We start from the raw sequence: 27,681 nt of genomic DNA, 5'->3' as shown, positions 1-27,681 counted from the left end.
GGCTGGTGCTCTATCCACTGTACCACTTAGCTGCCCCTAGTGATTTAAGTTTTACAAAACAGTCCACAATACCCCTTAATACAAGTACTGATAGCCCCATTTTACATTCTGGAGCTCAGCAAGGCCACATGACCTGCCCAGGGCTGCACAACTAGCGTCAGAGGTTGTGCTCAAAATGGAGTCTTCCCATTTTCGCTCTAGTGTCCCCTGTCCATCGTGCAGTGCAAAGAGCACCATCCTAAGGGGCAGAGGATCAGGATTCTAGGCTTGGCTGTGCTCTACTGCTGACTCGCCTAGTGCCCATGAATGGGTTGAGTCATCATTCTAAGCCTCAGTTTCCTCTTAATGTAAAACAGAGACTAAGATCATCTCCCCCTGTCTAACGAGCATAAGAATAGCCAGCATTTCTATATTGCTTTAGGGTTTGGAAAGCACTTTATATACATTATCTCATTCCTGCAACATTCCTGTGGGTAGGCACTGTTAATATTCCTATTTTACAGATGTGGAAACTGAGGCTGAGAGATTCAGTGACTTGCCCAGGGTGACACAGATGGATTCAAATTCTAGTCTTCCTGATTTCTAAGTTCAGGGGGTCTCTCTGCTATATAATACTTAGTCTATCAACAGTGATCTTGTTCTCCTATTAGATACTAAGCTCTCTGACGACAAGGGCTGTCTTGTCTGTCCTCGTATCTCCCCTGGCGCCTCTTTCTAGGCTCTGCACATGGTGGGTACTTAATACATATTTATTGCATTTTTAGACTTCAAAGACTACTGAGACTCAAGTGAGAGAATGGATAGATGTGTGTACCTTTTAAAAATGGTCTACAGAAATAACGGCTGCTACGTCTAGTACTGTGCTCCTTACCTATCCCTGGAGAGGTGAGTGCTGGACTTGGACTCAGAAGGCCTGGCATCGATTCTTGGCTCGAACACTAGCTGGGTGAATTTGAACAAGTCCTGCTCTCTCTAAAATCTCTTTTCTCTCATCTGCAAAATGGGGATAATTTTGTGCTACCTAACTCAGAGTTGTTAGGAGGAAAGTATCCTATAGACTGTGTTCACGTTTTCAGTCCTAGAGGATCCAGAGCGCCACCGCTGCTAGGGCTTCCAAGCTGGAAAGGTTTGAGTATAGGCCCGGAGACTGGCTGTGCATCTGGTACCCAAAGAACAGGCTAGCTAGGTTGGGAGAGGCTTTGTTACTATGTGAGCTTTTGCGGATCACATCAACTCCTGATACTGTACTAATTCATGGAAGGGTTGCAATCTACCTAGGTGGAGGGAGTACTTACACCATAAATCACAGATTTTCATTGCACTGGGGGCCCCTAGGAGACTACAGTCCTAGAGCCTCCACTGGGCGCTGGGTGAGTAGTGGGCTAGAGGAGGGTTTTATCACCTCATTCTGTGATCTGGGACAAAACCAGGCTGTAATTTGGGCAAGGCACTTAATCTTTCAGCCTCATTTTCCTCATCCGTAAAACAGGAATATTAACAGCATCTACCTCACTAGAGTGTTACAAGGACCAAATGAGATAATGTATATAAAGTGCTTTCCAAACCATAAAGCAATATAGAAATGCTGGCTATTCTTAAGCTCATTAGACGGGGTAGATGATCTTAGTCTTTGTTTTACTTTAAGAGGAAACAGGCTTAGAATGTGACTCAACCCATCTATGGGCACAGGGCAAGTCAGTGGTAGAGCTAGGACTAGAACCCTGGTCTTCTGCCTCCTAGAATAGTGCTCTTTGCACTGCATGATGGAAGGAACGCTAGACTAAGATGTTCTTTAAACAGACGAAAACAAAAGAGATTGTCAGTCTTCCCTAACCCCCTTCTGGAAGGTGGTTGCCCAAATAGCTACAGGTGGGACTTACCTGGTAGACCTCCCAGGTAAAGAGGTTCTTTGGTGATAATGGAAGGAACTAAGGCAGGACCCACTGTGTAATTGCCTTCTGCATCCACCTCCAGCTGGAGTACTTTTCTTCTTTTAATCACTGAGAGGGAGAGAGGCCTCTGGCTTAGCTCTTTCCCAGAGCTTGCCCAGAGGGCTGTCCTTTCAACTTGCCTTAGAATTCCCCTGAGCAGAGCCATGGACATTGAAAGGGATAGAGAGAAAGAAGATGGTATTTCTAGTCTGGCCTGAGGGGGGAGACAACCTTGTACTTGGAAGGACCTTGGGTTTCCTGGGAATACCACCCAAGTGAAAATGGTTTAACTTTTCCCATCCACAAAGCAACTCATTTATTTGTAAATTTGTACTTTTTCTTGGGGGGGGGGGAGGTAATTGGCCATCTGAATTTGTTCCTTCTTCTCTATTCTAACCATCTCCATCTTCCCTCCCCCCAATCTAGCAGTCTTTTTTTGGTTCAACTCCCTCCTCAGACCTGTCATCAGGACTCTCCTGTGGTCAAAGACCTTCCATAGCTTCCCAAAAGAAAGATCCCAGTTCTCCATCCTAATATTTCAAGGTCTGCCATGATCTGTCTCTACCCTACCGCAAACATGGGTTTGTCTAGGCCAGTCACTTCGATGTCTCCCAGAGCCCTTCCCGAAGCATGCCAGGCTTATAGCTGTGTTTGAATCATTTCCCGGGACATTCTCCCTATATGGATTCTCGACAAGCCTCCCCCCAGTTTCAGACAATGTAATGAGGAGTGTGAGCTGAGTCTACTTTTCTCCCAATCACACTGCATACCTGAGATCTGAACAAGAACAAGTTTGGATTATCTGCCATCGTGGTTTACTTGTCACTCCATGCAGACAGCGTAGGGATTCCCTGGACCAGGAAGCTATGGCCAGAGTTGGGGGTGGTGGAGAGAGATCATCACCTCACCTGCAATCCGGTGCCACTGTCCATCACAGAGAGGAGGCCGAGTCACTGATGTGGAGAACTCCCCTGCCCCATTGTTGGCTCTGACAAGTACCTGAGACAACAGGTGAGACAATTCACTGAAAGCTGTGAAGGGAAGATATTGTTGCCAAGATTTAAAACCTACCTGTGTCACAGGGATATTGGGAGGACAAAATGAGGCAATGTATAAAGTGTGAGAGAATCTGAGTGTGTGTGTGTGTGTGTGTGTGTGTGTGTGAGAGAGAGAGAGAGAGGGAGAGAGAGAGAGAGAATATTATCTATGGGGAAAAATGACCAAATGAAAGGTGGATTATAATTTACTATTTTATATGTTTATTACTACAGAACCCACTCTTCAGAGCACCAAGTGCTCACCCAATCACTTGGATTGACAAATCACTGATCCTGCACTAAATCCCTTTCATGCCTGACTATGGCATGGTGGTGATGACCCAGGCTTTTAAGAAGGCCATGCTTACGAAGCTCCTCTAGTAGGTTCTACCAAAATGGAAGTGTTTCAGTCAGTTTCCAGGAGAGAGAGACTTTTTTCTGTCCAGCTTAGGAAAAATCAGAACCTCATTACCAAGAAGGTGGGGGTTACCTGGTAATGATTATGTTTGGCTATGACAATGTACTAAGTCACAGGGGTGAGAAACCTGCAGCCTTGAGGCCACATGTGGACCTCTAGGTCCTCAAGTCCGGCCCTTTGACTGAGTCCAAACTTCACAGAATAAATCCCCTTAATAAATGGATTTTTTTTCTGTAAAACTTGGACTCAGTCAAAAGGCTGTACCCAAGGACCTAGAAGGCCACATGTGGTCTCAGCCACAGGATCCCCACCCCTGCACTAAGACATTTATTGAGGCATGGAGAAGGTTTCAATCTCTACCAATGGACCAGGTACCTTTGATGCTTCAAGTCAGTCAACATGTATTTATTAAGGCTTACTATGTGCCGGAGCCTGTGATTGCCTCACTCTGGGTGCCTTCTACCAGTGTGGAACACAACCTCTCCCTGCCTTATTTAGATGGTTTCATGAATTTGCTGTGTCCAAAAACACTTCCTGCCTTGTGGTTCAGCATCCAGTGATAACCTCTCCAGGCTGAGCTAGGCTGATCCTCACTGATGGCCAACAAAAAGACTTTCCAGGTCAGTAGGCTGCTGGCATAGCCCTCATGTATGTCGCAGGGTAGAGACAGAGGGTCATCTCCGTGCCATGATGGGGCATCAGAATATGTGACTGGGTTGTCAGACCTCGTCCCTCATTCAGGGCAGAGATTTTTGTAGTATAGGGTAAAGACAGCCTCCTAAGGGGAGACATCCTCCTAGGCCAGGGCTGCCCCAGTTCTCCTGGCCCCACTCACCTTGTCCCCATCTGCTTCAAGTCTGATATAGGGTGGTCCCTGCCTTGACCCTAGGTGAAAGATGAGTCCAAGTGCTGCCCAGGGACGCACCTCCAGCACAAGCTCCAGGTCTGGCCCCCACACCTCGGGTGGATCTGTGGGATGTGGAATGGGGTTGGTCGGGAAGCTTTATTGATGCTTCCAATCCCAACCTTATCTCACCCAACCTTATCCAGGGCCCAAATAAAGCCAAAAGAAGGAGGAAAGTTCACAGACCCAACGTTACAGCTCCCCCTTCCACAGCAAAGAATAGTCCCTTCTCCAGGGTCCCAGTGTAACATGGTATCACTCCATGGAGCTGTGTTGGGGTCTCCAGAGGCTGTCCATTCAGCTTCAGGTTCCTCATGCACCCTTTAAAGCCAGTGCCAGCTGCTTCCTGGAGGGAAGGTTTTGTGTGACTTATAAGAGCTTGAGGGGCTGGGCTGGGTCACAAAGGGGGATGAATGGGCAGTAGAGGAAGAAGGAAGATGGGGTGTTCATGAGGAAAAGGGTTAAACTGAGATGGTGATGGGACCCTTGTCTTACTGGGAGATGAGTCCAGCTGTGGCCAGAGGGGATGCCACCCACATAGATTGGTCCACGGCCCAGCAATGCCCTCCGGCGGCCACGAGGCCCCTCACTGCTCTGAGCCCTAAGCCCATCGATCACCAGCTGAATTCGATTCTGCTCTCGGCTGAAAAAGACCTGAGAAGGAGGGTATGAGATAACTATCCTCAAATCTTTCTTCATATCCCAGGGGAAACCAAGGAGAGGACCAGATCTAGACATATTACAGCCATATGGGTTTTAGCCTTATGCATCCTCATCCCAATTCTAAGACTGGTCACTTGAGCTGACATTACATCTGAGAATCTCATGACATTGGATGCCAGACTGCAGATGATTCAGGAGACAAAGAGAGGACAGGAAGTGGAGGCATCCAATGTAGACAGATTTCTCAAGTTTAGCCAAGAAAGAAAGGAGGGGAAAAAAAAAATCATCATTCCAGGCTCCTAGAAGGAATTTCCATTTTTCCCAATTCTCATGTTTGTTTCAGCTACTCTGATTCCAATCCAACTTGATTCAGTTTTCCTCTAGTGGGTAGGAGGAGAATGGTGTCTGGGAACACTCGCACTCCTGTGCATCTTACTGTATGCCAGCCTCCTGGCTTGTATCGCTCATGGCTCCGGACTCGAAAAGGTTTTCCCTGGCCTCCAGCCTGGAGGACAAAGCGGCCCTGACTGAGGTAGAGGACCAGGAAGGGGCTTGCTGACTTTACAGTAGGCACAGCCAGAAGCAGCCCACGTGGGGAGCGAAGTTGGATATCCACAGAGAAGTGAGTCCTGGGTGAGATATGGCCCAGAAAACATGGTGTCAGATTGAGGAATGCTTGCTTCTCCTGATACACCCAGCCTCCCACCCTGGAACTTCATGAGTGAGATGATGCTTACCGATCCTGGAAAGAGAATGGGATGTGAGCAAACTCCAGACGGCTGGCAGGAGAAGCCCCAAATTGGTAGGCATTGCTGATGGTTTTGGGATGGGTGGGAAACTGGCAAGTGGAGTCTAGGGGCATCCCTTGGTCATGGAGAGCAGACTGGGGGACAGAGGATTGGAGGCGATGAGGCAGGTGAGAGCAGAAGACAGGTGCCTTCTGTTCCACCCAGCTGTTCTGTCGCTCCCAGATCTTCCTCCCTACTCTCAGCTACCCATCAGCAAGCAGCACCAACCTTGGGTTTCCTTCGGAACTTCCTTGGTGATGCCCTGAGCTGGAGTGGTTCATCTGGGGGAGTGCAGCCGGTGGTCACGTTGACATTCTGGATATTCTGCTGCAGGTCGACCACACGCTGGGCCTCTGATACCCTGGGGACCAAGAGCAGCTGCATCACAGAACGCTCTGGGGATCTTGGCATTCAGCCTCCCTGCTCCCCCAGTGGGTTAGCCTCCAGCCAGGCCTGTAATTAGGTCAGCAATCTCCTGGGCTCAAGGTGTGGGGGTCCCTGGCCTTGCCCCGTTCTCTTTACGACTCACCGCCGGACAAAGACATTGCTGATACAGCCAGTCAGGTTTTGGAAGGCACCAGACTCAGGCAGCCCCCCAAGGAGGAAGCGAGGGGTACCCTCGGCTGGAGCCTGACGACGAGACCGGCCCCCCTGGTGCTCTGCACCTTGAAGTTGGTCATCCACATAAAGCCAGACCCTGGGAGGAGAAAAGCCCTTGTGAGGAGGGGATTTCTCACAGCCATCAGGGTCCTTCCTCCATGATACCATTTCAACAACACCCCCAATTTCCATCCACAAGGACTTGTCCAAGGAGGATGGGTGCCTCCCCAAACCTGACACAAAAAATGTATGTCTAGTTAATATTTAGTGAACGATTCCAATAGACTAGTAAATTTTCCTACACATGGAGACACTCTTATTTAAATGTTTCACCCAGAATGTAGCAGAGCACAAGGCCCCACATACAGCGGGCACTCAAGAAATGTGTGTTGAATGAATTAGCAATTAACAGAACAAAAGTAAAGAGGCAAATATGCTGCAACATAATATACACAATATATACTAAGTTCAAAGAGAGGTATTTGATAGCTCAGATATACCACTGTACCTCTTAACAACAGGAGGCAATATGGTGCCTCTGAATCAGGAGGACCTAAGCTCAACTCTCACCTCACCCTCTTATTAGCTGTGTGACTGTTAAGCAATTAGTCTCTCTCAATATCAATTTCCTCATTTTGTCAAGTGGGGGTAATAATAGCTCAAACCTCACAGGGTTTGAGCATCAAATGAGATAATCTGTGTAAAGGGCTTTGCAAACCTTAATATATATAATATATAACATATAAATGTTAGTTATTTATAATAATAATAAATACAAAATACTGTAAGGCTCTATGTCCTCATTAGCACAGGTGCTGTCTTCAGTCCGCAGCCCTCTCTATGTGTGAAGCAGTGGGTCCCCACATTCGTCACATGGTGGCCCACCCCCTGTTGAGGGATGAGCTGCTCTCTGGCTGGCTGGATGGACTCTTAGACAAGACTGAAACCATCACCAGGACCATCCTTGAAGCCCTTCCTAACTTGGTAGGAGGAGCTAGTGTTTGGGCCCTCCTGGCAAAGCCTTCGAGCATCAACCTTTACCTCTGCACCATGATGAGGCATCAGAGTATCAGAGGAGAAAAAAGGGGAAAGGAGGGGAAGGAACAGAAAGGGAGGGAAAGGAAAGGGCAGAGAGGAAAGGGAAGGATTCATTAAGCACCTGGTATTTGCCAGGTACTGTGCTAAGTGTTTTACAAATATCATCTCATTTGAGGCTGGATTTGAACTCAGGTCTCCCTGACTCCAGGCCCACCACTATCCACTGCACCACCCAGCATGATAAGAAAACAGTAGAATTCACAGGCTTTTTAGTTTGTAAGGCACTTTCATACATATGAACTGTCATACATTTCCTTATGTGATTTTCACAGTCTGTGAGATAGATGGGGCAGGATTATTATCCCCATTTTACAGATGAGGAGATGAAGGCCACAGAGAGGCAGTGACTGGACCTCTGTCACATAGCCGGCAAGTGGCAGGCTGGAATTTGGACACTAGGGCCTCTGGCTCCCAGTTCTAGGCTCTTTCCACCACTCCTCATTCTTTCTCCTTCAATGTTGATAACTAGAGCTGAGTTCTAATTGCCAGGAAGCACGGGAGGGGGTGGGGGTAGGGGTGGGGATCAAGTAATTCATAAAGCTCACCCTGTGTCATTACTGTAGATTGCAACATAGTGCGAAACCCCATCAGCATAAGCACCTCTCGTCATGACCTCCATCCTAAGGAATTTGAGCGTCACGCGACCCTGTCTTAGGGACACCTGGAAAATACCCTCCTGGTACCATGAGGGAAACACCATATGGTCAGCAAAAGGAAAAAGGCACAGGGATCTTGGTACAGACATCATGAGGGGGAAGGAACAGGGCAAGGAGCACATTGGGACATCTGGCTATGGCTGACAGACCCAGGGAAAAGGGAAGGAATAATTACTCTCCTGTGTCACCGGGCCCATCCCCCACCCACAAAAGAACTAAAGATTTGGCTTCCTGAAGGATAGGGATAGAGGGGCTCGCATGGAAGGGGGCTCTTGCCCATCCAGAGAAATGGACAGAATGAAGCTGGAAGGATTCAGCTTAGAGTTGGGAAGGGTATTATGGGAACCTGGGGCACCTAAGTGATTCTGGGTTTAGGCCAGAGACTCCCAAGATATACGGGCATGTACCGGTGAGGCATGATAGTAGAGGAGACCGCTGTCCTGTGTGGAACGGAAGCCAAAACCTGTGTAGAAGTTTCCAGTAATAGGGGGCACGTCTCTGAGGGCCAAGGTCAGGTAGCCATGCCCATGGAAGGTCATGGATCGTGTAATCTGGAATGAGAGGGGCGCATCAGAAGAAAGGTGCCGGGGCCCACTCTCTCAGGGCCCTCGTACCTCCCACCTTCATGCCCACCCACAGTACAGAAGTTATCACAATGACAATGGAAACGTGTGCTGTACTAAACAGCTTGTGGGACCCTCGCTTGAGAGACGGAAGGGATCTCAAAGGTCCTCTAATCCAACCCCTTCATTTTACAGAGAAGGAAACTGAGACCCAGGGAGGTTAGCAAGTGTTGGAAGTCAGATTGGAACACAGGTCCCCTTAGTCTGGAGCAAGGGCCCCTTCCCGTGGCATCACCTTTTCCCATCTATTCTCGCTCCCTCATGAGAAAGGACAGGATGACAGGAATCATCATCCCTATTTTTCAGATGAGAAAACTGAGGTCCAGAAGGAAAATAGGCAGGAGTAAAACCCAGGTCACCTGACACCCAGTCCTAAGCTGTCAAGGGGCTACATTGAAGACCAGAAGGCTGATCTGTAGTGGATCCCTTACCAGGAGGTCAGAAGTACATCCTGAGCTGATGCCCGTTGTGTTCAGTCTCTTCAGGTCCACATATTTGCCAAGGGCTTTCAGGCCCTTCACACAGCCTCGGATTGACCCCCCAGTGGGGAACAAGGATCTTAGGCTGGGAAGAGAAGACAAGGGACTTGACAGAGATTTTTGCTCCCTTCCATGGCTTCTCACCTTTGAGATGTTGTCCCTTCCCTCCATCTCTTCAAAAACCTGCCCATCCTTCCAGGCTCAGCTTGTCCCTCTCCTTTGCAGGCAGCCTTAACGGACTCCTCTAGGCCCCACTAATATATGTCTCGCCTCTGAACTCCTACAGCTCTGAACCTTTGCTTCTCACATGCTGGGCCTAGCTGACTTGGTCAGGGGAGGAATGAGGTAGGTGTCTCACCTTGGAGGAAGCTGGTCCGGAGGAACTCCTCCCAGATAATAGGAGTCAGCGTTCTCCAGCATATTCTCCTCCTGCAAGCTGAATACAGACACTCGCTCCACTCGGACCAGGACCCGCTTTCGGCCTGTCACACCCATGATGAAAATCTGGATCTAGGGTGAAGGAGAAGCAGAGGAGCAGACCCTCAGGAGCCCCATTCCATCTTAAAGTCCTCATGGCCCACAGCCTTACAGGAAGCATGGCCGGGCCCAGGGGCCAAAGTCCTTGTCTCCCCATGAGGAGAACACCTGGGGGACCTTAGGGGAACCTGAGCCATTTCTGGGTCCTCATCTCCATTTCCTAGGACAGTGCAGGATATCATATGGCTGCGTTGATGAGGAAGGGTGAGAAGATGGAGAAGGGGCCAAATTACCGCTTTGTTGGACGAGGTAAGGGGTGTCAGCTCCTGTTGGGGGGTGGCAATCTGTAGCCCATGGCTGAAATCATAGTAGAGGATGAGGTGGCCTTCCTGGACAGCCAGACATATGAACTGGTCCTGAGAGAAAGGGACAAGGTGAGAAGGGAGCTGGGGAGAGTGACTGCAGAGGGGAGTTGGGAGAGGATGGAGTCTAGAGATTAGGAGAGAGAGGGGAAGGGAAGGGGGGATAGGAAGCTGGGGTGGAGGCACTGAGATACAGTGGAAAATGCGCTGACTCTGAAGTCAAGCACCTGTGTTCAAATTCCACCTTCAAGGCTTGCAATCTGTGTGACTTTGGGGCAACTCACTTAACCTCTCTCTGCCTCAGTTTCCTCATATGTAAAATGAAGATGTTGGACTTGATGGACTCCCAGCTCTAGATCAATGATCAGTAAAGTCAGTGGGCCTGGAAGCAAGGAAGAGGTTGAGAGAATGAGGGCCATACCTGGTACTGAAGAAAGAAGATGATGCCAGTATAGGAGACCAGTCTCAGCTCCTGCTCAAAGCGCTTGGTGCTGCTGATCTGACTCTCAAAGCTGATATGCGCGAAGCCCGTGCCATCCAGGTAAGAACCATCTGTCAGCCAGGGGTCCCCCGTGGACTTAGATCTAGTCAAGGAGACAAACTTGAGATCTCTCTCCTCCCTCCAAGCTCTTACACCCTCCCAGGGATCAAAAAAGGGGATCTGAGGTAAGGGATGGAGGTGGGGGGTGGGTAAAGCACGCACCTGGCGCACGGTTTGTCCAAGGCTGTGTCTAGATGGAAGGTCCTCTGGAAGTTATAAAGACTGACAACCTCCTCATTCAGGGTGTCCATCTCAATGCAGCCCCGGTAACCAGGGTACCGCAGAGGCCTGGGAGGCTGAGGACACATAAGGCAGAATTAGAGACCAAGGATTAGTGGAAGACCTGGGTGCCCTGATTACATTGGAAGGGTTGGCAATTGGACTCCATCCCCAACCTATGGCAGAACATGAAAAAAGACTGCAGTAGGGTGGGTGTAGGTGAGATGCCAAGACTGAGGGATTTCTGCTATGAGGAGAGGTGATGGAGGAAGCCTCAGAACTCCCTTCTCTGAGGAGTGTCTGCCAAGAGACAGTGCGATGGCTGAGGTGGCCCTCCTCCTCTCTGCCTCTCAGAATTCTTTAGCTTAAAAGCCCAGCTCAACATCCTATCCCTTCTTGGAAGCCTTCCCTGATTTCCTCCCCATCCCTTCTAACCAAGCTAAAAATGTTATTCCTCTACTCAAATTCTCTACATCATTTTGTCCGATCTGTCTTGGCACCATCGCGTCCTCCCTTATCTGTATACATGTCATATTCCTTCTAGGAGAATAAAGGCTCATTAAGGACAGGCCATCAGTTTTTAGCTCTGTATTCCCTGGGCCTCATGTTGAATTGACCTGTGTTTGTTGATTGTTTTGAGTCTAATAGAAGTGTTTATTCATTTGTACATCACTGGTCATAGAATGAGATTTTTGTCTCCCTCCTCCTCCTCCTCCTCCTATCAATGTCTCTTCCTCATCCCAGGAGGTCTTTTCCTGGGCTTACCGTAAAGTTGGAAGGGTAGCCTCCCACATAAAAGACAAAGTCTTGGGGTCTCAGGTTGAGTAAACCCTGGTCACCAGGGTATACACTATCTCCCTTGGTCTCATGTACCGTCTGCTTCTCCATTGTGACAGACATGTGACCATACTGAAGAATCCTAAAATAGAGAAAGGAAAAATGAGAGCCCTGAAGATATATCAGTCTGTGCTTCCCTACCTTAGACCCTGGTGTCCTCCACCATTAGCCTCTCTCCCCACCTTTTTTCCTGTCCTTTCATTCTTCTATCTTTCCCATAGAAGATTGATTCTGTCATTTCACAGCTGGGGTAAATGAGGCTAAGGGGAGGGGACTGAGCTGCAGCAAGAGCTAAAGGCTAGGTCTCCTGACTTCTAGTCAGGCACTCTCTTCATTGCATTTCATTGCCTCCCCTCTGAAGGGGCTTCTGAGGATGACAGCCACCTTGCTTCCCTCCCCTCTGAAGGCCTAAAGGGCTGGGTATGTCCAGAAAAGTGGGGGTGGGATAGAGACCTGTCGATGCTGACAGTAGCAAACTGCTCCCCGATGTCGTCATCGATGGTCAGGGTCCTGTGGGCCGCCTCCCCAAGCCGGTAAACCCACTGCACCTTGTGCTCATGCAGGATCACCCCCATGTAGTCCCCAGAGGCCTGGAGGTCAGAACGGGGAAGGTTGTTCAACCTGGGGCATGAGCCACTTTCCTCTCTCTTCCAGTGGCCCCCACCCTTTTACCCTCCCACTACCCCTTGCCAAATGAAATGGCGGCTCTTGGTCAACATGGGGATAATGAGCTCCAGCACACAAGTCCCAGGGTCCCTTCTTGTGGACACTCAGACTCTGATATGTGTGGCTGGCTCCCTCCTCTCCCACCAAACACCTACCTCACGACTGCCCATATAGAGGACAAATTGGCTGCTGCCATCCTGGCCTGGCTGTTGAGGTGGCTCTGAGCTCTGAATGTAGAACTTGAGAGCTGTGTATGCAGCCAGATCCTGCAGGTCCCGGGGGGCCCGCAGCTGCACCCCTGAGCGGCCATTGAATTTCATGGGCACTTTCACCTGGTTGAGGGAAGCATATCCAATACCAACTGGTCAGTAGGCTCTGAGGTTTGGGAGTGATTTGGTGGCAAAGAAGGCATCACCCTTGGTGGGATGCCTAGATGAATCTGAGAAATACTTCCTGTCCTGGGGCCCATCCCTGTTCCATTCAACCCTATGCCTCCTGTCCTAATGGCAGCCCTGAATTGAGTAGGAACATTCCAGTTGAACCTCCCTAATCAGAGCGACTCTAAGGGAACAACATTGTGTAGGCGGCCTTCAGCCAGGTTTGTCAAACCTCCAAAGCCCTTTCTACTCCATTATAGACTGATCCCAGGCCCCAGATGCCAAGGGCACAGAAAGAGGACCAGGGCCCAGATAATGGAGAATGTGTGAGAAGACACTCCAACTCCTCCTATTATAAGGCCCAGTGGGCAGAGCCTGAGCAGTCATTGACTTCATCTGGGACCCCAGCCCTCAGACCCCTCTTACTTCCTCCCCTACCTTCTCTCATCCTCCAGTAACCTCTGTTCCTTCAATAAAATAATATGATGATATTTATATAGCCCTTTAAGGTTTCTAAAGCACTTTACATATATTATCTTCTCTGATCCTCACACTAGCTTAGTGAGATAGGTTTATTATTATCTTCATTTTATAGATGAGGAAACTTGGGCTGAAATATATTAATTGAATTGCTCAGGGGCACTTAGCTAGTAAATATGCTTTTTTATTTAATTTTTTTTTTCCTGCTAGTAAATATGTAAGGCAGGATACAAACTCAGCTCTTCCTGACTTCAAGTCCAGGGCTCTCTCCACCATGTTGACTACGTTGCCTCCTTCAACACACATCCCCTGCCCCCTCCCACCCTTACCCTTCTCCCTTGGCCCTCTCCCTGGTTCTTCTTGTACCAGCAAAGTACCTGCTCCCTTGCCTTCTCCCCGGCCCTGTGCCCCCATTGCTCCCTGAGCAGGTACCTTGCTCGCAGCACTACGGGCCTGGGTGATGAGCTCCCGTACACGTAAGATGCTGTTGGAGAGGGCTAGACTGGCATTCTGGCCTCTCTTGTTCTCTAGGTGGCTTAGCTTGGCCAGCAATTGAGGCAAGGTCTTCTCTAGACTGGATACTGCAGGGGAGATGAGAACCCATGGATGAAACATCCACACCTCAGAGAGCTGTGGCCAATGGGAACAAGAAGGAGGAGCTGCCCCTCACCCACCAGCTCTTCTAGCTCTAGGTACAGGAAACTACAATGGCCTCACTTTCTCCATCTGTATAAAGGGCAGGATCCTCCTGCCTATAGGAAGATGAAATTACCCACTGTGGAATAAGCAAGCGAAATGATATTATCATCAAACAGGATGTCCTGTAGGCATCTCAAATCCAACATGTCCAAAACAGAAATGACTATCTTTTCCCCTAAACCCACCCTAATTATTGCTCTTCCAAACATCACTCACCTTCGTGTACTCTAAGATCTAGTCAAATTGTCCAAGTTATTGCTATTGCTCATTTGCAAAATTAATTCTCCCGTCTCAATGGGCTGTTACCCATACCAATATATTCTTTCTTCACCTCTACTTTTTGAATTCCTAGTTTTCTTCAAAGTTCAGCCCAAGCCCTACCTGTTACAAGGCTTTTCCTGATCTACCCCCAGCTGGTAGAGCCTCCCCTCCAAATTAATTTTTATTTATTTTGTGTACATGTTGTCTCTGCAATTGAATATAACCTCGCAGCACCTAGCATATTGCTTGGCATGTCACAGGCCTTTAATAAATGCTTGCTAATTGATTCCATTTTAAACATGAACAAATTGAGGTCCATGTTAAAAGTCATTAATGACTTAAAAGTCATAATGAGTTAAGGGTAAAACCAGCATTAAAAAACAGTTCTCTCTGCTCCCAGTGCCCCTACCCCACTCCCTACCCAGCCTCCGGACCTGATTTCCCAGCATCTTCCATGGCCTGGGCCAGGTCTTGGTTCTTCAGGTCCCCATACTGTCCCTGCCACCGACGCAGATTCCTCTCCATGTCCCTCAATGTGGCGCCCACCTGTGTGGCTGTGTCATTGGCTTCTGCGGCCACTGCCTTGGCACGGGCGATCTTCTCACTTGTGTCATCTAGGACAGGGAAATACTAGCTCGAACACCTCAAGGACCAACCTTTCCCAAACCACCCTGAAACAGAGCCTTGGCTAATGCTAAGGGGGCACCCACAGTCTCTTCTGATGGGATAAAGACCATTCATCTCAAATTGTGGATGAGGTGATTATGATACCATGGAAGTTCCTGGGTGGAGGGAGTAAAGGGATGTAGACCAGAGCTGCAGAGCTCACCAAGCTTTCTAGGGGTGGAGACAGCAAATCACAGACCACATGAACCAATTTCCCATACACCTAGAGTGTCTTCTATGATACTAAAGATTAGAAGTAATCAAGTACAACCTGGTGGTAATGGACTGGTAGGTGATTTGGCTTTATTTGCCTGGTTACCCCAGAATCCTGGTTCTCAAGTAGTTTCATTGTGTAAGTCACCTACTCATTACTTAGACGGCAAGGTGGCATGGTGGCTAGAACACTGGAGTCAGGAATACCTTAGTTTAAATCTTTCCTCTGACACTAATTATATGACCCTAGGCAAGTCACTTAACCTTGTTTTGCCTCAGTTTCCTCATTTGTAAAATAAAGAGGTTGCACTTGATTTCTTCTAAGATCCCTAGCATTAAATTTATGTTCTTATGATTTTGTGATTTCTCTGATCCCCATCCCCTGGGCACATCTCCCTCATTCCTTAGCAAATCTGTGTTGTTTCTTTAGTGTAACAGAAATACAAGACTAACGAATGGGGGGTATTAGTCACTGTTCTCTTCTCTAACCCCTTAATATGTGTGACTGAGTACGTGGACCCCAAAGGGTGGGGAGAATATGGGGTCCTAGAGAATGATGGGGGATACTTTGGAGCCTAGACCAGACACACCTCTGTCCATGGCTAGCATGCTCTGCACACCCTTCAGCTGGGCCACTAGCCGATCCTTCTTAGCTTTGGCTTCTTCCAGTTGAGTCCGAGAGGCTTGCAAGGTTTCCCTAATGACTGGAGAAAAAGGCCCAAGGGATCATTGTCAGTACAAAACCCCCACTGCAGGCTGCATCCTCCACCTCAGGGAGGCAAAACTACCTTGCAAAACACATAGACAAAGAGGCATGCACATGCTCATACACACACACACACACACACACACACACACACACAAATATGCACATAAGTCAATCAATTTCATTCAACACAAATTTTTTGAGAATTTACTGTGTGCTGGGTACTGTCCCAGGATGCAAAGAATTACACAGTCCCTGCCCCTAAAGAACTTGCAGTCTACATATACAGAAACCTATAAATATATACATTGACACAGATGAAGACACACACTGATAACAGATATCCATACAGCAACATAAGAACCCATGTGTAGGCAAAAACATACACATGAGAATAAATACTCAGATACAAACATAAGCTTGTTTAAAGCATATGTAGTGGAAAGAGTGTGGGACTGGAAATTAGGAGAGATCTAGGGTCAAATCCTGCCTCTGATATTTAGCTAGCTGTGTAACTCTAGGCAAATCATTTACTCTCTTTCAGCCTCAGTTTCCTCATCCATGAAATGGAGATAATATCTATCCTGTAGTAAGTAGTATCTACCTAACTGGGGTGTCACGAGGCTCAAAGGAGATAAATGACATATAAAGTGTTCTACAAATTTAAAAGTGCTATATAATATTAGTTACTCTATTGCCAGTGATGATGATATATAGACACAGAAAGATAGAGACACATGCTTAACATGATACAGGGATTTCCTCAAAACCTGGATAGACAAATGCAGACACAGGTGATTATATGCAATGACATACATTGGAACACACACCCAAATACACTGTGAAGCACCTCTAAAATCTAACTTCTTTTTATCTGGGTTTGAACAAATGCAGTTCCATTTTTGCCCTAAAAGATTATCCCAGTAGATAATAGCCCATAAGGCATGTGCCCCCACCTTCATCCCCCAAGTTCTAGAAAGAGGGTGAAGGCACACAAAAGACAGACAAATGTGACAGGAGCACAGCTGCCCAAAGCCAGCCACGTTCAGACAGAGGTCTCTTTCCCTGCCTGTTCCTTCCCACCTGAAGCTGTGAAACAGCCCAGCTGGCCTCTGGCCCATCCAAGTCCTAACCCGAGCAGTCTCCGGCCCTGAGCTCTCACCTCCACTCAATTTTCTCTGTTGGCTGCGGACAGCTTCTTCCAGGATGCTGCTGTTCTCCCGGAGCTCCCGGGCTCGGGCACTAAGCCCTCCATGAATCACCATCTAAGTACAAAGAAGGTAAGAAAAGACTTGTTCCTACCAACAGAGCCCTGGATCATTGGGGACGGGGGCATAGAAGACCAGATAGGAGTCAAGACACAAAGTATAACCTCTGAAGGCCACATCACCCTTTCTCTGTCCCCTACTACTCTTGCTAGCTCTTAATTCTTGAGTCAGAAAGAGGGGTCCAGGAGGCCCAAAGGAGCTAGTGGGGGAGAGACCTGTCAGGTGACTCACCTCCCAGGTGCTGGTTGCGTTGTGTAGGGCCTGGCCAGCAGCCTCCTCAGCCTTCCCCACAGCCTGAAGGATGCTGGCATATGCATTAGAGGCTTCGATGGCTCGCTGAATGAACCGATCCTGGTTGGTGTCACGAATGATACTGGGAGCAGGGATGCACAGGGGTGGTCAGAATTCAGGGTAGAGAGGGAAGGGAGAGTACTCCCCTCACATACTCAGCAATGAGAGCCCCACTCACACTGCCCCCTACCATGATTCTCTAACTCCTCCAACTACTTCAGCCCAGCCAATCTGATCTGACCTCTGCATGATCCACTGTCCCCAACCCTCATTACCTTCAAAGCCAAACCCAATGTCCACTTCCCCCAGGAAGTCACTGAGGGCTCATTCCATAATACTAGGACTGCCAAGTTCACATTCATAGAACTATGAAAAGCTGACAGGGGCCTTTGAGATTGTCTAATCCAGGCCCACAAGAGTAAAGTCACTTGCCCAAGGTTACCACTACTAAGTCACAGAGCTGAGATGCAAACCCAGACCTCTCAACTTCAATTTTGTTTTTATATATGCTGTCTCTCCTGATGGAATGTAAGCTCCTTGAGGGCAAGGGCTATTTCATTTTTGTCTCTGTATCTCCAAGGCCTAGCACAGTGCCATGGAGAGAGAGTTGATGAGAACAGGAGGCTGCTTGGCTATGAAATGTGAAGGAGAGAGAAGCATCAAAGATAACACCATTACACTTCTCATTATATGCACCTGCCTTTCCTGACCTCAATGTATGGCTTATATTATTGACCTTAATGTATGGCTCTGCAAACCAAATGAGCTGGCATCAGAATGCCCAGGAAAGCCTAGTGTTCTTTCCACTATACCATCTTATCCCTAGGTCCATCTCTTTTCCCGAGCTGGACTATCGACTCCGTTGTGCAGAGGCCACATGCCTAACCATCCTGGCACCTCTTACCTCAGGGGCTCGACCAGGGCGTATCAGCTGACTCACCTGGAGAGGTTGTACGCAAGCTGCTTGAGCTCTCGGGCATGCTCCTCAGCTCGCTCTACTATAGGAATCTTACTGCTTGCAGGAGAGAATTTCTGCATCTTCTCTGTCAGTGGGGTCCGGGCACCATCCAAGTTGGCAGCCAGACGCTCATACTCCTGGAGAAAGACAAAGCCATGTTCAAGGCTTCCTTTTAAAGACATAGCCCAGCCCAAGGCTAGTCTCCCAGATCTCATCTGTGGGGATTATCTGCCTTGCCTTGCCCAACCTCTCTCCCTTTCACTAAAGTGGCTTGTTGAAGGTTGCCTGTGTTTTGCATTGAACTCAACATGCAAATGTCTATAAATGCAAAACAGCACAGAAATTCTCAGAAGCGCAGTTTTATTATTTGCCACCAGGAGGCTATCCATTTTCAGGATTATCTGTAATATCTCAGGCATGCCCTCTTTGCTGTGAGGGGAGCTCGCTACTCCACAATAAGTGGTTCTGAAAGAGGGTTGAGGGCCATTTGAGTCTCTGGCCTCCTTCCAAAGTGAAATGGAAATGGAATGGTGGTAGACATTTTTTTGTATTATTTGTGCTAGTACAATGGGGCATGTTGGATAAAGCTGGACTCAGAGTCAAGGATGCCTGGGGTTCAAGCCCCACCTTTCACATACACTAGCTGTGTGATCCTAAGCAAATGATTTCACTTCACACAGGCAACGTTTTCTAAGGATGTAAGCTGCCAAGCAGATGCTGAGCAGCTTTGGTAGAAGGAGTATCTCACCATGAGTTCACTACACTAATAAAACCACAAGTCCATTCCGGACCAAAAAAAATCTGTGCTAGTCCCAAGTCCCACTTGCAGCTTATCCTCAAAGCATACCATGCAAATCTATTTCAATGAACACACGTAGGCAGAAGAGCAATGCAGATGTGATGTAATGGAAAGTACTTTGGACTGAGAGTCAGGAAACTTGAATTCTAGTCCTGGATTTGCCACTAATTGCCAAGTCACTTTCCTTCCCTGGCCCTCAGTTTCCTCCTCCTCCATCTCCCGGGTCTCATCCAGCCCAATTCAATTCAACAGACATTTTTTAACCCTAACCAGGAGATGATTCACCATCTGGATGTACACCATCCTCCACCCCACCCTCTCTCACCTCCTTGGCCCTGTCCATGGTCTGCAAAAGTTCGGAGACTTGAGCTAAGGTGTCCTCGGCCATGCGCAGGGTGTCCCTCAGCGTCGAGTTCTCCCTCTCCAACTCCTGCTTCTTTTGCTGAAGCCGGAAGGAGTCAATGTCACTGAATTCATCAAGAGCTCCCAGCCCTTCCCCTTCCCCTTCCTGAAGCCCACAATTCCCCTGGGAGCACAGAGCTGTCAAGTTAGTATGAGAGAGAAGTGGACATCTCATCCTGGGATGGTGGGGGAGCAGGACGAGGCTGAGCTCATGAGCACTGGTCCCAAAGCCGAGCTCTCCTGGGCAGGGAAGTTGGGGTGGGGAGGAAGGAGAAGGCAGTAAAGGCCCCAGAGTCCTGGGCAGCACAGTGCTCTCACCAGCCTCTCTTCCAGATGTTCTTGGTTCCGACTGTTGAGCTCTTCAGTGAGACGGGTCTTATTGACAGCCTCATTCAAGGCATCCCGGAGGTCCATGAGTTGGGAGCTGTGTTGAGCCAGCCGCTCCCGGATACTTGATGCCAAGGTCTGGCTTTCTTCCCACCGGCTGGTTAGTTCACTCTGCACTTGGTTCAGTACTGACCCAGGACAAAGAGGTCAGTGACAGAGAAAGAGGAAAAGGAGTGGTCATTTGTGGCTGAAGGATCATAGGATTTAGAGTCAGAAAGGACTTTTAGAGATCATCTAGTCTAGTGGTTCTCCAACTTTTTTGTTTCAGGACCCCTTTATACTCTTAAAAATTATTGAGGATTCCCCCCTCTCAAAAAGAGCTTTTAAAAATATAGATTGCACCTATCAGCATTTACCACATTAGAAAGCAAAACATCTTAGCACTGTTATGAGAACAGTTTTGCATTCATGGTCCATCTGAGTCTTGCAGACTCCCTAAGTGGGTCCTAGGGACTCCCAGGTGTCCCCGGACCATACTTCACATATCATTGATCTAGTCTAATTTCTTCATTTTATAATTAAAGACACTAAAGTTCAGGATTTGAACCCAGATATTTTGACTAGGATCCTCATGCCCAGGGAATGCTTGAGGAAATTACAGTATATGGCTGCAATGGAATATAATGCACTGTAAGGAAAAAATGAATAGGAAAAATTCAGAGAAACATGGAAAAACTTATATAAACTGATCCTGGGTAAAGAAAATAGAACCAAAGGAACACCATCCACGATGATTACCCTAATGCAAATGAAAAATAACACTCGAGAGCAGCTGAATTCAGCTTAATGCAATAACAAGTAACTGCAGTAACTAGTCTTGGTCCCAGAGGATGGTTGGTGCAACACGCATCTCCCCTGTCAGTAAAAGAAGGTCTACAGGTATGGATGGCTACATATGTTGACATACATGTCAATCAGTCTTGCTCTACTGTTTTTCTTTGCTTTGAATGATGGGTGAATAGGGGGAACAGTATATACTGAAAATATACTGAGACTGTTAGGTGACACAGTGGATAGTGCTGGATGTAGAATCAGGAAGATCTGAGTTCAAATCCAGCCTCAGACACTTACTAGCCATGTGACCCTGGGCAAGTCACTTAACCTCTGCCTGTCTCAATTTTCTCATCTGTAAAATGGGGATAATAATAATACTTACCTCTCAGGGTTGTTGTGAGAATCAAATGAGAATATTTATAAAGTGCTTTACTAGCCTTAAAGTGCTATGTAAATTCTAGATATTATGATTTTTGTTATTATTATTGTTGTTGTTAAATGACTGGTATGAAAAAAGGGAGTATTGATAAAACTTTAAGCAATAAAATCAACCATATTTTAAGAGATTCCCAGCATCATCCTCTACATTCTTATCCTGTCATGAAATTCACGTATCTGAGTCTTGTTTTCTCAGACCATGAGTTCCCCAAGGGCAGAGACTATGACCTTCCTTTTCTTGCCCACCCCAGCACTCAATGCAGGACTAGAATAGACTTCTTTGCTTAGGGTTTCTTGTCTATTTATTCCTGAGGCCTTGAGAGGTCAATCAGGGGTAGGCCTCCACTTACATCTCTGTGCCTCTTCCAGCTCCCCTTCAGCCACTGCTCGTGGCCGCCCAAAGTCCCTGCCCCGCATCTCCCGTAGCATCTGCTCCACCTCCCCCAGTGTCTGAAGAAACTCTTCACCAGAGGCTGCGCTGATATTAGACGGGGAGAGTCTGTTCATCTGAGATATCAGCTCTAGGGAAAAAGCAAAGTGGGGTAGAGGAGTGAGTGACCCTGGTCACCGGCATCCCCATGAGGCCTTGCCCTCTACAAACTTTACCATCGGAGAATGTTCTGTCAGGGTTATCTAGTCCAGCCCACACCGGAACGTGAGTTCTCTCTAGAATATCTCTCAAAAGGTGGTAATCCCAATGACAGCTGACCTTCAGTGAAAGGAAAACCCTGAGAACCTTCTTCCACCATCTCCTCTCCAGTACCTCACCTCACCTCATCTGCTTTCAAACAATCCTGCCTTCTTTCTGTTGCTTGCTTGTTGGGGCACTGGGAAGATACTGGCTGGCTGGGCCACAAGTCCCTCTTTCCCTCATTCCAGGCATACCTCCTAGAGCACGTTCCACATTCTCGATGCTCCGTAGCAGGGTCTCTGCCCGCTGCAGGTTGTCCCCGGAGCTCTCCTGTAGCTGACCTGCCTGGGCTCGAGCATCAGCCACCTATAAGATATCAAGACCACAGTCAACCTAAAGCTCTAAAAAGTCAGGGAGAAGAGGCTGAGTGGCCAAGTCAGAGAAAAGGAACTGGGGGAACCCTAAAAGCACCTAGGAACTATCTGTGACAACACAGGAAGACTGAACAACTCATCTGAGCTAAAAACAGAACAAAACCAGAGAACCTCACAATGCCAAAGGATGAGGAAGGTTGGGGGGGGAGGATATGTTTGGGGGTGGGGACCCTTCCTTGCTGTGAAGCATGTTGGCCTCTTCCTCCAGAACTCCACTCTGACGTTCCAGCTCATCTAGTCTCTGTCTTGTCGGCTCCCGAGACCCCAGTGGGCCTCGAAGCTGATTCTGGGGAGGGAAAGGAGACAAAGTTAAAGGCACTGGAGACCTTGTAGAGGGGGCAGAGAGGATAGCCTGGGTCAGGTTGACCTACCGCCAGGGCAGCAATGGAGCTGTTGATTCCGTGCAATCGGGCCCAGGCCACGGAGCTGGCATTGAGGCTGCTGAGCTGCTGGCGGATGGTGGGGAAGAGTGACTCTATCTGCTCCAGGTCATCCAGTAGTAGTACCACACAACTGTCACACACTTTGGGGTGAGGCAAGAGCAGTGATCAATGTGGGGATCAGGAGCTGGGGGACCACAGCCCCTAGGGCATCTGGGTTGTCAGGGGCAGGGTCCCAAACTTCCCTTGTGATCGCCCTGTCACAACCTCCATAGGGAGACACGAAGGTATGCTAGCCAATCTGAGGCCAAAACTCATGGCACAGCTGGTAACCCAAGTCAGCCTGTCTCCAAACTGGTCTGGGTGTGAGGAGGTGATCAGAGGAGGAGACAATGAGAGGTGAGGCTATAGTGTGACGTGGATAGCTCTGGATGGGGAGAGGGACAGCAAATGTAGAAGGAAGAATGAGAGAGAAATAAGATGGATGAAGAAAGAGGGGTTAGGATTGGGGCCCACCTTCACAGTGGACGCCACCAGGGCCATGGGTCACAGGTACTTGATGCTGCTGGCTGCAGGAATCACACTGTTTGCCGCTTAGGCCAGGGGGGCAGGTGCACTCGCCTGTGCGGGGATCACAGTGACCTTCTCGACACTGACAGCCTGTTAGGAAGAAGGACCCACTGAGATGCTGACCCCCCCACATCCATGATTTGTGATGAGTTAAGATCACTTCTCAAACAAATGTCCTACCCCGATCCTCAGATTCCACCGTATTGCCCAGTTTTGCCCTTCCAAAGTGTTGCTGCCCCTCCCCCTAGAATTCTTCTCCCTTATTCCCTTCCATACATCCTTTCCTTCCCTAGGATCTACTTCCCCAGGGACCCTACATGACTTGGAGACTCACGGGTACAGCCATGTTCACTGAACCCCCAGTAGCCAGGGGCACACTGCTGGCACTGCACTCCACTGACCCCTGTCTGGCAATGGCACTGCCCACTCTGGGAGTGGCAGCTGGACCCAATTGCAGCCAGACCACAGTTACAGGGCCGGCAGCCTCCACAACTGTCAAAGCCATAGTGCCCATCCTGGAGGGAGGGAGAGAGAGAAAGAGAGAGGTGGTAAATAAGGTAGGATGATGAAGCTCCCCATTTTTGTGAAGGGGGCCCATTTGGAGACAAGATGGTGAACTCCGTGAAGTCAGATACTCAGGACACCCTTGCCCAACAGGCTCCATTTCCCCCTACACCCTTCCAAGTCCTGGGAGCCCTTGAGGGATGGGCCAAGCCATTGGTGATACCTGACAATGATCACAACGCTGACCAGTCACCCCAGATTTGCACAGACACCGCCCAGTGCGAGCATCACAAGCCTCGGTCCCACAGGGTGAGCAGTCACACTCTGAGAGGGCAAGGGCAAGATAGTAACAGTAAGTCCTAGGCTCTCATTTTTATTTTCCCCTTCCATTCTTTCCGTCCAAACTACAAACTGCAAGCTGATCAGCTCATTCCAGGCCATAGTGCATATTCTGTGTGGAACCTAGCTGCTCTGCACAGGGATATCCTGGACCCTTCACCCTCCTTCCCATGCACGGGGCAGCCCCAACCATACTTGTACAGTTCCTGGGGAGCAAAGCGTTGCCATAGTAACCAGGAGCACAGTTCTCGCAGTGGGGACCCGCTGTATGGTACATGCAGCCCAAGCATGCCCCAGTCAGTGGATCACAGTGACTGAACAGCATGTTAGGGTCACCATTCCCACTGCAGTCACAAGGCTGGCAGGAGCTGCCAATCACCAGGGGGTTGCCATAGTATCCAGGAGCACACCTAAGGAGAGGCAGATGAGAGAGTGAAAAGAATCATCTAGGTGGGTCAGCATACCTTTGGCCAGGGAGGAAGGACAAGGAACCAGTACACTGCTCTCCATGTCCTCCTGATATGCATCGTGCCTCCCCCCTTCCTCGAAGTGTTCAGTAGCAGGCTTGTCAGAGTGGAAGGGCGTCTTAAGGATCAATATGTAACATATGATGAGCCCTGCCCTCACACAGTTTCCAGTCTGGTAAGACACAGATACAGATAACTATAATACATACTATTACATGATAAGTGCAAGTCAAAGTACATGATGCCTGAGGGAGAGGATAGTTAATGACAAAAAGAGTCATGAAAGACTTCTTGGAAGAAGAGACATTTGATTTAGTCTCTAATGGATAGGTTATGGATTCATTAGATAAAGAGGGGAAAGAGCATTCCAGGTATAAGGAATAGAATGAACAAAGGCTGGGAGGTGGAAAAGTGCAGGAATCATTCGGGGACAGAAAATAGTTATTATCTTAAGCATAAAATGCATGGAGAAAAATTACATGGGATAAAACTGAAAATATAAGGAAGTGCCCAACCGCAGAAGACCTTGAATACCAGGCAAAGAAAGTTGAACTTTATTTGGTAAGTGATAGGGAATCACTGCAGATTTTTGAGCAGGGGTAAACTGAGCAGATGTATACATAAAAAAGATGGCTGCTAGCAATACAGACAAATTGGAGGGGGACAGGTAGAATGGGAAGACTTTTTAGGAGTCTGTTGGAATAGTTTAGACACGTGCAATGACAGCTTATACTAGGGTACTGGCACAGGAAATTCATAGGAAAAGAAGGATGCAAAAGATGTTAGAGAAGTGGAATCAAAATACATTGATGGCAGTCTGGATATGGTGTGTGTATATACACATATATACATACACACACATATACACATATATGTGAGAGAGAGAGAGAAAGAGAGAGAGAGAGAATGAGAATGTGAGATGAAGGAGAAGGAAGAGACAAAGATGGTGCCAGGAGACTTTCCACTATACTTCCCTTTCCCTCTCTTGCCTGTAACATTTAGATCAATGGACTACTGTGAGGATCAAACAAAACAATACAAAGAAAGAGCTTTGCAAGTCTTAAAGACTAGTTCTGTTGTTATTATTACTTACCGCTCACAAGAAGCTCCAGCGTACCCGGGCTGGCAGAGACACTGGGTGGCCCCACCCTTATGGACACAACCAACTGCAAAGCTGAAAGTGGAGAGAAAGATGTGGATGGATCTTCTTGGAACCCATCGAAGTCAGCAACTGTCAAATGGCCCTTCTCCCTAGCCTGGAGCACACAGACTTAAATAGGGTGGAGCTGGGCCAAGTGTTACAGATACTCCCTACCCCAACCCCCCCAGAGTCTTCTCTAGTCCCAGCTAAATAATCCCCAGTTCTTCTAGTTGATCTTTCTGTAACGTGGTTCCCAATCTCCTCTCCACCAAGGAATTCATAGACTAAAATGGACTGACCCACAGAACCAATATTCTTAATTATAAGAGGACATCTGTGTGGGCAGCTGAAGGATAGGTAACTCTTGTGATGGACAGGCTTGTCTCTGGGCTTTCAGAAGTGATGTATTCTACTTTTGAAGCAGTGGGGAAAACTGGTGTTATACCTCCTGGTTCTTATTATCTACTCTCTGCTATGGGTGGAGAAGGGAGAAATCTAATGCTACCCTTCCTGACTAGCTGTGAACAAGTCTTGAGATTTCAGAATGGACAAATGAACTAGGCCCAGAATACTCACATGGACCAACCACAAATCAAAATAGGGTGAGTTCTGATATAGAAGATGCCATTCTGTTTTGGATGCTACAAGTGTTATGGTGTGTGCTCTCAAGAAAAAGACAATCCTGGTGGCCAATCCAGGTCTGAAGAAGTTTAGTTAAATATTAGGTCAAAAAGCTAAAGTAGCATCAAGTTTGGGCCCATGGTAGCTTTTCATATGACTATTTAGTGATCTTCTTTTGTATAATATTTTAGAATTTATACTTTCTTTTTTCTTGTTGAATAAACCCTAGAAAAAATATTCTTGTATCCTAAAAATGGCAAGAGATCATGGATTCCAGAACTGGACATCCATTATGGCAGCAGCAGCAGAGTAAGAAACATAATTAGAGTTCAGATGTTGCCAGTCTCTGAACCCAGATGGCCAAGTAGGCTCATGAGCAGACATGGTTCTCCTGAGGGGATTCAGGCTTAGCAAATAATGAAACAAAAAAGCTCTGTGGCTAAGGTCCCCTGAATCTGTTCCAAAGAAGAGGTGTCAACCCTGGGAAGATAACTCAGATGATCAGGGCTCCAAGGCCCAGTAACAGGTTCTTTCACTGGAACTAGCTGGGGAAGGCTTCTTCCTCAGAGGAGTGATTAGAGGTTAAATAAAAAGGAATGTAAGTCAAACAGAAGAATTATAAGTAGAGTGGAAATGGCTTGGAAAAGGGCCTGATGGAACTGAGATGTTTAGCCCAGAGTAATGAAGACTTGGACAGATAAAGGTGGCCATATTAGCTGTAGTTGAGTATCTGGGGAACGGGGAATAATTTGACTGGCCGTGCTTGGTTATGGAAAGCAGAGTTAGGAACAATGGGTGGGGCAGAAACTGCAGAGGCATATTTTAGCTTGATATACAAGTTTTACAACATCTAGAGCTGTTGAAAAGGATGATGGGCTGCCTACCTCTGGAGGTAGCAGCCCCTCCATTCCTAGAGGGCTTCAGGCAGAGGATGGGGAACCACTTAGCAGTACTTACTTGTTGGAGGGCACAGAGAGAGGGCAGGGGCAGCTGATGCAGAGGGAAGAGGATTGATCTTGGGTTGCATTGCTCACAAAGCCACCCTTGCATCGTTCGCAGTGGTCACCTTCAGTGTTGTGTTGGCAGCCCTGGAACAGGAGAGTAAACATACGCCATAGCATTGGATACTGGGAGGTCATTGGGCCTGGCCCCCATGACAGACATGCTTTTCTAGTGGTCATCCCTCCCTTGATCACTTCCAAAGGGCTGACTCTTTCTTTCTCTGGTTAGCCTAGAAGTTCTTATTCATGGCGAGAGGCTACCCAGAATCCTGCCCTATATCTGTCTATGGTCTAGGGTAGATGAGTAGATGCTGTCTTCTTTGGTCCCCACAACCTGTCCTTGGTTAACGAGGAGATCAGATTCTATTCCTAAGTATGCCTGCTTTGACTTCACCCCTGAGTTCTGAGAACTGCCAGGGAGAATGAGATTTCTGAGGGCAGCATAGGAATCTGCCCCTGGGACAGGTTCAAGAACCAAGGGCAGTGATCTGGGTCAGGGTGGACACTATTCATGGGACCTCAGAGTTGAAAGGGTCCTCAGGGGTCATATAGCTTAACCTGTACATGAATCCCTT

At 48.1% G+C, this 27,681-nt stretch overlaps 1 protein-coding gene across 1 annotated transcript in view; it reads right to left on the bottom strand.

Annotated features, from left to right (window-relative positions):
• Positions 1–27,681, bottom strand: part of LAMA5 (laminin subunit alpha 5) — a 119,667-nt gene that overhangs the window by 1,985 nt on the left and 90,001 nt on the right. The window contains exons 43-79 of the mRNA XM_027850165.1: positions 27,063–27,193; positions 25,437–25,517; positions 24,072–24,286; positions 23,761–23,861; positions 23,368–23,548; positions 22,980–23,123; positions 22,455–22,606; positions 22,259–22,369; positions 21,904–22,015; positions 21,369–21,539; positions 19,738–19,934; positions 19,343–19,459; positions 18,201–18,355; positions 17,201–17,342; positions 16,864–16,966; positions 15,586–15,699; positions 14,551–14,730; positions 13,589–13,737; positions 12,455–12,631; positions 12,087–12,223; positions 11,562–11,715; positions 10,740–10,873; positions 10,458–10,620; positions 9,968–10,090; positions 9,556–9,707; positions 9,150–9,282; positions 8,503–8,646; positions 7,985–8,115; positions 6,271–6,438; positions 5,970–6,102; positions 5,691–5,836; positions 5,390–5,582; positions 4,786–4,944; positions 4,477–4,636; positions 4,222–4,355; positions 2,840–2,930; positions 1,881–2,000 (exon numbers count right to left, since the gene is read on the bottom strand). Coding sequence (XP_027705966.1) covers positions 1,881–2,000; positions 2,840–2,930; positions 4,222–4,355; positions 4,477–4,636; positions 4,786–4,944; positions 5,390–5,582; positions 5,691–5,836; positions 5,970–6,102; positions 6,271–6,438; positions 7,985–8,115; positions 8,503–8,646; positions 9,150–9,282; positions 9,556–9,707; positions 9,968–10,090; positions 10,458–10,620; positions 10,740–10,873; positions 11,562–11,715; positions 12,087–12,223; positions 12,455–12,631; positions 13,589–13,737; positions 14,551–14,730; positions 15,586–15,699; positions 16,864–16,966; positions 17,201–17,342; positions 18,201–18,355; positions 19,343–19,459; positions 19,738–19,934; positions 21,369–21,539; positions 21,904–22,015; positions 22,259–22,369; positions 22,455–22,606; positions 22,980–23,123; positions 23,368–23,548; positions 23,761–23,861; positions 24,072–24,286; positions 25,437–25,517; positions 27,063–27,193 — 5,308 coding nt within the window. The remainder of the gene's footprint in view (positions 1–1,880; positions 2,001–2,839; positions 2,931–4,221; positions 4,356–4,476; positions 4,637–4,785; positions 4,945–5,389; positions 5,583–5,690; positions 5,837–5,969; positions 6,103–6,270; positions 6,439–7,984; positions 8,116–8,502; positions 8,647–9,149; positions 9,283–9,555; positions 9,708–9,967; positions 10,091–10,457; positions 10,621–10,739; positions 10,874–11,561; positions 11,716–12,086; positions 12,224–12,454; positions 12,632–13,588; positions 13,738–14,550; positions 14,731–15,585; positions 15,700–16,863; positions 16,967–17,200; positions 17,343–18,200; positions 18,356–19,342; positions 19,460–19,737; positions 19,935–21,368; positions 21,540–21,903; positions 22,016–22,258; positions 22,370–22,454; positions 22,607–22,979; positions 23,124–23,367; positions 23,549–23,760; positions 23,862–24,071; positions 24,287–25,436; positions 25,518–27,062; positions 27,194–27,681) is intronic.

The sequence above is a fragment of the Vombatus ursinus genome, unplaced genomic scaffold (assembly GCF_900497805.2).
Source record: "Vombatus ursinus unplaced genomic scaffold, bare-nosed wombat genome assembly UNPS02000580.1, whole genome shotgun sequence".
In the NCBI taxonomy this organism is placed as follows: Eukaryota; Metazoa; Chordata; class Mammalia; order Diprotodontia; family Vombatidae; genus Vombatus; species Vombatus ursinus.
Note: the sequence above shows the minus strand (reverse complement) of the source record. Positions and strands in the feature narration are given on the sequence as shown.